The 11,556-nt window shown below is 46.4% G+C and overlaps 1 protein-coding gene across 1 annotated transcript in view; it reads right to left on the reverse strand.

Annotated features, from left to right (window-relative positions):
• Window positions 1-11,556, reverse strand: part of LOC115308496 (cholinephosphotransferase 1) — an 87,943-nt gene that overhangs the window by 18,215 nt on the left and 58,172 nt on the right. The window contains exon 3 of the mRNA XM_040206065.3: window positions 2,755-2,884. Coding sequence (XP_040061999.1) covers window positions 2,755-2,884 — 130 coding nt within the window. The remainder of the gene's footprint in view (window positions 1-2,754; window positions 2,885-11,556) is intronic.

The raw sequence follows: 11,556 nt of genomic DNA on the forward strand, positions 1-11,556 counted from the left end.
ATCTTTATGTACATATATCTTGATCCGTCCAAAAGCAAATAAATAAACGGAATACTGAGGTGCATTATTTATTTCGCTGTAACTTTCTGTGCGTTCACGCCGAGCACTCCATTAGTGCAACTTGGCTGACTCATAACATTAAACTTCAGTCAGTTTTCTGTCATATTGGTTTTACTGTTAATAAGCCTAACAGCACACATAAACTAGAATGAGCTTTATTTTGCTTACCAAGCGTACAACTCAGTAAATAGCGCCTCAATCTCCTTTTTTATATTTCGGAAATCTTTGTTCTGTGAAGACATCTTAATTATTTTGATTGATGTAGTCGACTTCTTTTATCAAAAATAACAGATATAGAGTCACCAAATATTTAAATGATATGATGTGAGGAATATTTCTTGACAGGACATTTTCCTGAATTGCATTATATTTGCAGAGTGTATGGGCTGTTGATAATAAAACGACGCTCTCGAAGGTGCGCTTAAAGGTGTTCAATACTGCAGAAATAATGCAGCGGATAGCAAACAAAATGGCTATGCGTCATCATGTCCACATACCCGTAAGTGCAATACTTAGGGCAAGGCAAATTCAGAAATAGCACAAAAAATAAACCAAGCAGAGTAGTTCCAGTAACTACTGTACTTTAGAGATCACGCACTGCAGTTCTGTAGACGATATATGCGGCGTCGGGACAATATTCCCAAACTCCAGCTCCATGCTTAAAAACACGGAGCTAGAGTTTAAAAGTGAAGCCCATAAAAGCGGCAATTACAATAAATCTAACGTGAAAACTGCAACTAGCCATGTCTATATTTCTGACGACTCTTCGACACACAAACGACTTTTGAAGAAGATCTCTGAGAGCTATTTACTTATTTCACAAAACTGCGGTTCTCCACTGAAAGCCATATCAGAATTGGTACACAGTGTAAAGCACAAAACAAGCATGACCATTTTAAAAACAGTCTAGAAATATATTGCCGCGTGCCAATAGCTAAGTCAGCAGCGTGCTCGACTCCAACGCCGCTGCCTGGGGTTTGATCCCCCCAGCGCTTGTTCTTTTATCTTTCTTTTGTTTGCATGACTGGAATGTTCCAGATGACTCGAGAATATTCCCGTTTGTTCGAACTGGGGAAAGTTCCAGCTACCCCCGTCCTTACAAAAGGAGCTTCGCATGATTACTTGAGTCAGTCGTCCTTCCGTCGCCGTCAAAGTACGGTCTTTGTTACCTTATGTTTCTGGACACACGTTCGCCGCATTGAACACTCATTTTAAGTTTTATTTGTCAAGTTTATGTTTTCATTCGTGACACTTTGGTGGAGATGCGGGATAACGCAATCTATGCCCACGGTGTGTATCAACTGTGGCGTCAACGACCACCCGGACTATGGCCTCGAAATAGACCCGGACTATGAACTCGACAAAGCCCATGGCTGCAACCTCGACGATAACATGATGACGACATCGACGACGACGACACTGACGATAAAACGGACAGCTCCAAACTCGAACCCCGCGTAATACGTCAACAACAAACCCGACTACTGCCTCAGCGACAAAAGTGTCTTCAACCTTGACGACGAGACTGAGGACGACACTGACCATGATAAAGGCGACGACTCGAACGACGACATCGATGCCGATTCCAACTACGGCTTCGACGGCAACTCTGACGACGACCCCGACGGCGACTCAAGGACGACCCGGACTATCACTTCAACGAACACCCCGATTACAACCTTGACGGCGACCTTCATGATGAACCCGATGACGATACCGAAGACGAGTGTGATGTCGACCACAAAGACGATACGACGATGACAATCAGTTCGTCACTCAACGAACAGAAGTCCGCCAGCAGTAACACAACTTGCTGACGATGGCCGGTACAATATTTGTCCCCACGACGCCCGGTTCCAGCCAGGCTATCAAGTGTGGATGTGAATGCACCAATGCATCGTCGCAGTAAGAACTGTAAAGTAGTAGTTCGGCCTCAAGGTCATTCGCTGCACGAGGGTCCTAAACCTAAACGTTGTAACGCCGCCCTCTGAGTCCCGACGGTGTTTCACGTCTTCCGAACTGAACTATGCTCGATAGGACTGTGAAATTATGTCTTCTGTGGCTCTGCAGCTCGCGCTTTTCTTTTTTTGAGTAGTTAATGTCATTTTGTGTTGCATAGGAACAATTAGTTTTTTTTTTTTGTGTGTGTGCTTTTTTTTTCTTTTTTTTTTTCCTTTGTTTTAGTATGTCGGTTGCGTCCGTATCTTTCCGAGGAACTCTCTCGAAAAGTCAAGCGATATGAGCTGTCATATCTAACAGTGATACTGGCACAGGGTTCGTAACGGCGATATCGTGGAGAAAAAAGTCGCCTCTACATATAACATGCTAAGGATTATAGGAAGATTCACAGGTTACATTAAATATACCTTACGTTGAATTACTCATGCAGCGAAAAGGGTGCTGGTAACGTATACAGATACACGTCGGACGGGCTCACCTTGCCTGTGCAAAAGACTAAAAACAAATTATCAAAATAAGGCTTCGACGAACGCGCCTGCAATGTGCCTTTTATTTTAATCGTCCGCAATCACGGCCAAAATGAGAGACCCTCCTTCACAATATGAGGAAATGCTGCCCACCGGAAGTGAAGAGGCGTTTCGCGGAACCGCCCAAATACCCTAAGAATATTGACTCTAGTTCTTTGATGCGCGCTGCCGTTAGCTGAGCATGTCTGGTCCGACTGATCTGGCTCACCTCGGAGCAGAGGTCGCTGCTGTAGCTGAGCAGCAGGAGGCAGCAGCCCACGTTGATGCCGAGTCCCAAGCAGGTGAGGACACATGGCGCCGTCCGGGCCGGCACAAACCGGTGGCACCACGTCCAGAACCTGGAAGGGCAGCAGGGATTCCTTGGTGCATTTGTATTATTACTATAGCTTGTTTTACTTTATGTGCCAGCAGAGCCGAAGATTCAAGCACGAGAATGTCGGCGATGCTTGCTTGCACTGCACCAGTGTGCATCCTCAGCAGCGATGCTGAAGGCCCCACGCTCGCTTTTGCAGCTTCTACAACGCTCGCACATTAAGTGAAACGGACTCTATTTTAGTTGAATCACGGTGTAATCAAACCGGTAGAAAGCCTTGAAAAAAATCTTCCTATACTTCGTTTCACCTTATGTCGGAGCGCGGGCGATGTTATGACCCGAAGGGCCCATAAACATCGGAAAAAACGCAATGTCATGGCGTGCTCTCTGCGGTTGATAGGACTATACTTCGTCTCACCCTACGATGGACTAAAGGCAAAAGCTACAGACCGCCAGATCCAATCACGAGCCACTTAGAAATTGCGTATTGTGCTTTGATGCAAGTATCAGTGCCCGCGTCTCGGATCACTGATGGGGATGGGCGGACACTGGTTCGAATCGAAATAGCACTGAGTGACTCGACGATTTTGCATTACAAAAAAGAGGCTGTTTGCAATGTCGAAGCTATAGAAATGATGCAGTGTTTTTGGGTGCGGGGCATTATTCGTCCACCCCTAATCAATGCTAGGCATGTCATAGTGTAGCGTGGAACGTGATTGGACCTGGCTGCCCGTGGCTTTGGCCTTTAGTCCATCGTAGGATGAGACAAAGTATAGCCGGTATTCGCCGTGTCTGTGTGCGTGCTCCTCCGCCGGCTGGTCCTATCAAGCGCATAGAGCACGCCATGACGTTGCGCTTTTTGCGCTGTTTGACTGGCCCTTCAGATTATAACATCGGCCGCGCTCGTACGTAAGCTGAAACGAATCATAGAAGCAGCTTTTCACTCACTACCATAGCATATCCACGAAGCGAACATCTAGGAACACCAGACACAAATGGACCCTATGTCCAAGCACCTACTTTATTTCCTTCTTGACGCCAGAAAGTAAGAGTGCTCTTTTTTACAACTTGTCATGTTTTACTACTCTCTTAGGATTGAATCTCACTCTCCTTGCCATCACAACGTCAAAACTTTAAGCAAATCGTATGCTTCTTTTTCACAAGCTCTCCAGGCCAAAGAATCAGCCAGAGGAGCACAGCTACGAGTAGTGCAGATCTTGGAGGCTATGCAAGATGAATCAAAGTTCAGTTCTTCCCCAAAACGAACTAAAAGTTGGAAGCTGGTCCCCTTTATTACTGCATAATTCCTTGGAAAGAAAGCTAGTTCAGATTTTGTGTGCGTGCGTGGAACGGGAAAAGTGGAAAAGTTAGCAGAAGTGGGAAGAGTAGAGGGACCTTTTTCACATCTGCATTTGTCGCTCTCGGTGTTGGCGCTAACGCGCGACCTTTTTCGGTAAGGTAGTAACGTACTCGGTACTCCTTTAAAACAGTAACACATCAAGTACTTACGTGACTCATTTTAATTTTGAGTGACGGCCGGGTAGCGCGGTTACCTTATTGTCGTTGCATCTTCTTTCCTATAAAAGGGCTGATAAAGGGGCTAGTTGGTATCTGAACATCTAAACGGTATTAGCGCACACGTAGAGAGAAGAGAGAAGATACACCAAGGAGCCGCTACTCACAACTTAATTTACTGAGATGAAGAGAAGGAAGAACATCGTAAAAATTATCACTCCGATTAAAGATGAAAAAAGAAGAAAGATGATAAATAAATATTAGGGTGTTCCCTCGGGCGGACACATGCTTCAAAACCAGGTCATTTGTTTAAACACCAGATCTGTTGTTGGCCGTCACGTTGCCATCATACAGGGTGTTTTGCATCAATCTTGGCTCGTGCGGGCTCTTCATTGTCAAAGATGAAGACAAGCACCTCATCCGTAGTCGGCTGTCGCCACTGATCTCTATGACAATTGCTGGATCGCGCTTCCCCGCTTGTTCGCTGCAGCGCAAGTGAAGCCACCGGACTTCACTCGCTTGGGATACGATTTGCCGTTTTTGCTAGCCTTTGCTGCGGTTTTCCAGCGTGCTGTAGACACGTTTTCTACTCGTTCGTCGTCATTCGCCGAAGAAGTTTTTTGAAGACTCTGTGTATTGTTGAGACTTGCCGTTGTGAACACGTGGAAAATTTTACGAAAGTGCAGTGTCGCAGGAAAAAGGCACAACGCGTCGAAAGGAAGGGCTGGTGGCGTGTTCAAAGCTTCTTTGGCACGCCGAAGTGCCGTGTCTCTGTGCCTTCGCACGCTTGGATACCGACCAAGAACCGACGCCGTGTGTATGTGTTTAGCGAGTGCAATGTGCGTGAAGCTGTTCGTGCCTCTGGATCAGCGTCTTTTCCCCTCGCGGTTTAGGAACGAGCTTAATCCAGCGTCCACTAGCGACGGAAGATGGGGGGAAGGTACGTCTTTTTTTCGTCCTTAGACGGTTTACACAATACCGTGCACAACAGCTCCTCATCACTGATCAGTGCTGGCTTATGATCAACCTACTTAATTGCACCTGACGTTTGAGCGCGGCTCGCCTAATTGTAATTGGTCAACAGACTGCACACGACCATATCGGCCCCGCTTCAAAGATTTTCATTCTCGCCGTCTTGTACTTTTGCTTTCGAAAACCCCCCTGGCTCCACAACGTTGCCCTATTCGTGCTCTTACGGAATCTATTAGAGTAGATTTGGGACATAGCCATGGTTAATATAGTACATAAGAACACGTGCAGATCTCCCCCTTTTATTGATAGCAACTCACCGGAACAGCTGGACGATCCAGAACTCCGTGGCCGGTATATAGATGATCTAAAGGCATCTACGCGCGACACACGTTCAGAACTTTGGCGCGGCGTCAATTCTTGACCGGTATCCAAGCGTGCGAAGGCACAAAGATGCATCACTCGGCGTGCCAAGGAAGCTTTGATCACGCCGCGACACCGGCGACACGTTTTCGACGAGTTGTACCTTTTGATACGGCTTCACGCACATTGCACTCGCTAAACACATTCGCACGGCGTCGGTTCTTGGTCGGTATCCAAGCGCGCGAAGGCACAGAGACACGGCACTTCGGCGTGCCAAGGAAGCTTTGGGTACGCCGCCAGCCCTTCCTTTCGACGCATTGTGCCTTTTTCCTGCGACACTGCACTTTCGTAAAATTTTCCACGTGTTCCCAACCGCAAGTCTCAACAATACACAGAGTCTCAAAAAACTCCCTCGGCGAATGACGACGAACGAGTAGAAAACGTGTCTACAGCACGCTGGAAAACCGCAGCAAAAGGCTAGCAAAACGGGATATCGTATCCGAAGCGAGTGAAGTCCGGTGGCTTCACTTGCGGGAGCGGCAAGCGCGATCCAGCAATTGTCATTGAGATCAGTGGCTCTCGCGTTGTCATCTTGCCTGAAGTTTTGCCGCAACCGTGGTTCATGCTGGTCCTTCATTGTGTGCTTCAAAAGTCTGTTTCCTTGTTTCTTAGTAGACAGTTTTAGTGGACCGTACGCTATAGCTTTGCGTACGCAAGGAGAATGCGGGTCGTGAGTGCGCATGCGCAGAACACAATAGAAGGGCTAGCGTATAGCGTACGCACGCAACGCTGGGGAATTTGCGTTGCTGGCTAGCGGGCCTTGCAGGACGCTCTCAAGAGATCTCGGACCCAACGAGAGCGTCAGTTTCGAGATGGCGGTTGCCTCGACTGGCGCAGCAAAGGCGACGTGGTGTTTTCGAAGTTCTGTGTTACGTGAAATTGCGTGGTGTTCAGCTCGGCGACCCTTTCTGGGACCTACCGCGGTCGAATCAGATCTCCCTGCAGCTGAAGGAGTGCAAAGTGGTCTGCTCAACGCTAAGCCTGTTCCTACAGTTCATCGCCGACGGATGAACGACTTTAAAAGAAATCGCCGAAGTTCTCGCTATGCACTGGACATCAGGGTCATTAATTTCATTCCGCGATAGCATTGATAAAAGGTGCTGTTCGCACGGGACGACTGACAGAGGCTCCGTGATTGAATTTGGCTACGCACTCGTACTCGTAGCCTCTGTACCCCGCAGAAAAGCGCGCTTGACAAGGCAGCTGTGGCTTGGTTTAATCTGAAATGAAATGATTGGACACTTTTTCTTTTTCAATATTTTTTTCCAGGAGCATGGTTGCGCAATAAGCGCGCGGAATTCTACGGCTCTAGCAAATTTAACCAAGATCATGCGCGGTGTTCACTCGAAAACGTAACGCACAACTAAATTCGGTCCGAGCAGGTCATTTTAGCGTACGCTATACTATTGCGTATTGCGTACGTAAGATCCAGCAACGCTATGCTATAACTGTCTAGTGACACTGATTCAGCACTGATGCATTCCTTATCAGCAGATAGGATAAGGTGGGCTTCCAGCACCTCGCGGGTCAGTTTGGCGTTGTGCCTCCCTAGGATGCTTGTTTCCCCGAATAGCGGACTGCATTTGCACTCATTATAGTGTGTTGCAAGATGGCCTCCTACTGTGGCTCTCAGAGAGTAATCATGTTCGCGTAGTCGATCGTTAAGGCATCTTCCCGTTTGACCGACGTAGCTCTTGCCACACGGGAGTGGTATATTATATACCACGCCTGAAATGCACGGAAGAAAAGGCTTGGCATGTTTCTTAGTGCACCAGTGTTCAGTGCACCAGTCTTCATCTTTGACAATGAAGATCCCGCACGAGCCAAGATTGATGCAAAACACCCTGCATGACGGCAACGTGTCGGCCAACAACGGATCTGGTGTTTAAACAAATGACCTGATGTTTGAAGCATGTGTCCGCCGAGGGAACACCCTAATATTTATTTTTCATCTTTCTTCTTTTTTCATCTTCAATGGGGGTGATGATTTTTTACAATGTTCTTCCTTCTCTCCATCTCAGTAAATATAGTTGTGAGTAGCAGCTCTTTCCTGTAACTTCTCTCTTCTCTCTACGTGTGCGCTAATACCGTGTAGATCTTCTTTCCTAAACTTGAATGATACACCTCTATTTTTGGTGTTTCTAGGTTATACGTCATATGAATTCTTGCATTTGTCGCCTTTTTCTTCGAGTTATTCCTTGTGAGCATTTGGGTAGAACCGTTAAAGATTTGAATTAATTATGTTAAGCTCTGCACGGGCAACAGGCTGTAGTTGAGCTTGTTGGTGCATACTGCATGGACATCATGTTTTTTGAAACACGGGGCTTATGCATGCTTTTAACGTTAGAACAGTGAAACGTTCTAATTCATAAACAAAAAGTAACAAAAAGCAACCTGCGTTACTTACTTAGTAACAATAACAGTAATGTGTTCGTTTTTATTTTGAAATAACGGAAGTCGGTAATGAGTTCATTTTATTTGAGGTAACGTAGGTCGGTTACGAATTCCCTTTGTTAGCCAGTAAAGAGTAACGTAATTTGTCACTTCTTTTCGGTAACGCCTTTAACATTGGTCAGTCTCCGTGTGATCCACTAGTTACCGGCCAACCATCGTCGCCTGTCGACACGCGTGATACGCGTGTTGACATGTGACGAACATCCTTACACGACGCTTCATCGCCTCAGTCTCTCAATCCTTCGTATAATTGCAGGAAAAAGAGATGGGCAAGAAGGTGGCGATACTTCGAAAAGGCGTGCCTGTTAGGAGGACCGTCAGCAACGCTATTAGCTCAGCTCTGTCGTGGGTGGCGGGCTCTGCCCGCCACCCAAAAATCGCTGGATATCCTGTCTAATCTAAGTATAGCGCCATCGTTTGATCGTGCCGCGGGCACTCCTATATTATGCCGGCAAAGCGTCGCCATTTTCGGCTCATGGCGTATCCCACATTCAGACGTGTACGCTCCTATTGGTCTGCTGTGGCTGCCGGTGACGCGCCGCCGTTTGCAAGCACGCTCCTATTTGTCCACTGTATATGCCGTCGCCGCGCCGCCGCGACAAACAAGATTGGCGGTGAGACCCTGGCGGTGACGCTCCGCCATTTTTGACTCAAGCGTGTCCCAGCCTGCACCAGCTTGGCGGTGCACCCGCCGGCAATATGAAGGTGAATACCCTACCTGGTTTCTTGCCTGCTTTACGGATCCTAAAGCTATATTACCTCTCAACGTCTCAAATGGTGCGTGGCTTGGGGTCTAAACTTTGCGTTCCAGCCCTCGTCTGGAACAGAGCCTGTTCCAAAACTTGCAGGAGCGTCAAAAGCAAGAAGAGGGCTGTTCACCTTCATATCGCTCACGGGCAGTGTTGTACGGAACGGCGTTCCAAGGAACGGCGTTCCTGGAACGCGTTCCTTTTAGGAGGAACGAAGGAACGTGGCCGTTCCATTTCGCATCGCTGGAACTGGAACGGGAACGCGTTACATTTTTACTGGAACGGAAAGAGTAACGGCGTTCCTTTTTTTCCGTTCAGTGGGGTAATTTTTATTTTGTTTCGAACAGGAAAATTTTGAAAGTACAAAAACAGTATCTTTACGAAGTGCAGGATCTCGTTACCTTTTTGACTACTAATCTTATGGATTATTTTGTGTGGTCCTCGCTTGTTAACAGTTTCCGGTGCAGGAGAGCTGGTGGACGTTGGTTCCTTTTTGAGTGTCCGAAACTGCGGTACAAAAAGCGAGGCTTTTTGTCGTAGGGAAAGACAAAGAAAGAGGGTTGTTTCAAACTCAGCTACTTTCTTTGGTTCCACGAATCCTCATACACCCACAAATCTAAGGCCGACTGCAGCCACTTGTGAACTTCCATAACGAGGCCTACAGTTACAACAAGATCACATTCTGCCAAACATCGAGCGCACCCTTGTATCCTGAACATTGGTCACTTAAAAGATACACACAAAGAGAAAACTTCATTTCTTCTCTTGTCCCCCCCCCCCCCCCCCCCTTCAAAATGAACAACAAAGCCAACGTACAAAGAAGTATTTGTAGTTTTTAAGACTGACCTTCCAAAAGCCCTACCCTCTCCTCGACTTGCTCGTCTTGCGGACAGCAACATCGAGAAGCAACTGTTGTTAAGTTCGAACAAGGGACTTTGTTCAATTGAAACGTGTGAGGTTGTTATAAAACGCTCGTACAATGTTGGGTAAAAGTACATTCGGCTCGTCTCAATCGTCTACTACAAATATGAATATGGTTAAAAGCTGAGATTTTTAACTTGAATATATCAACAAATGAAACCCTGATTCCGCTTGTTTTCTTCTCCTGTTTCCTCTCCATAACGACATGCAAACTCGTATGTTGACTACTAATGGGATAGATAAAAAAAAAAACTCTTCTTGATTTAACTAAAGATAGTAATTAGCAAAATACAAATGTAACGTACATGTAACGATACGTTACATTTTTTTAACTGTAACGGGAACGAGTTCCTCTTTCATAGATGTAACTTGTAACGGGAACGCGTTCCAAAAATCAGAAGGAACGAGGAACGAGCTTACGTTCCTTTTTTTGAGGAACGTGTACAACACTGCTCACGGGTGTACTTTGAAACTTAATACAAAGCCATCCAGGGCTTCAGCCGTCCGTCTTTAGAAGCGCCTTCTAGAGGATGCATTTCAAAATTGCATTCTTCGGAGACGCTAAAGGTGCAGCGCCATCTAGACGCTGTGTTTCAAAACCTGCGTAGCTCTAGTTACCCTATCAGCCGTATCCCAAAGAAACGAAGGCGCGTAGATCGACAGGAGGCGGACCTTGGGGGAAGAGGTAAAAAACTGCTGGTGCAAGCGGCGTCTGCGGGCTGTTCCGTAACTGAGTTGATCTAATAACGTTATCCAAAAGTGAACGGGAATGTCAGCAGCAATTCTTATGTATAGCAATTTTCCATATGTCGAATGGATTAATAGTTTTTTTTACGATGAAAGCCTGGGTGACTTTGAAATGTGATATTTCCTTTTTCTCACGTGAGTTTAAACGTTGTGGCGCCAGTGTGCAAATAGCCCCCAACGACTTCCGGTTCTGAAATAGACAGCTGGTTTCGCAGTATTTTCTAAGTCAGATATACACGCTATCTTCTGGAAGTGGCCACTTATGGCACTGTAAGACTTCATTCACTCTTATTTTGAACAATGATGTGTAAACAAAATTAGAAAATATACGTGAACCGGAAGTGTGCTGCGGCTAACCAGTAGGTGGCACCACTGAGTTCGTTTCCTAACAAGCAAAAAGGCGAATAGGCAGAAACAACGACCAAAGTTGAGAACAACAGATGGTGATACACAAAGAAAGACATACAAGGGCGCTGTTTTGGATAGATTGAAATGCAGTCGGCCATTTTAATGCAAAAACTAACTTTTTATTTATTTTTATTTTTTTTTTGGGGGGGAGATGCACGTGAAAATGTAAGGCAGAAGAGAATGCCAGAAAGCTTGACGAGGCCTTGCCTCTTACAATGCTTATCCTTCGTAACATAGGCCCTGTGGGCGCCGGGCTGTACTGTGCATCACTACGCCATTCTGTCATGAGCGGCTAACAAAATTTGATGAGTCATTAAAAAACCTTCGATATGCTCAAATCTGAGGTAGAGCGTTTCACAGTTGCACGGGCCCTGTAGCAAACGGCCGCGCTTCAAAAGGTGGTCTGGCCCCCAGGAAGAATGCCAAAAACAAAACGCCTAAGTGGGTAAAAGCTTGGCAATCCTAGTGGCTTAAAGGGGTCATGAAACGATTTTCCTACTTCTTCCTCCTT

This window comes from Ixodes scapularis, unplaced genomic scaffold, assembly GCF_016920785.2.
Source record: "Ixodes scapularis isolate PalLabHiFi unplaced genomic scaffold, ASM1692078v2 PGA_scaffold7__128_contigs__length_106722199, whole genome shotgun sequence".
In the NCBI taxonomy this organism is placed as follows: Eukaryota; Metazoa; Arthropoda; class Arachnida; order Ixodida; family Ixodidae; genus Ixodes; species Ixodes scapularis.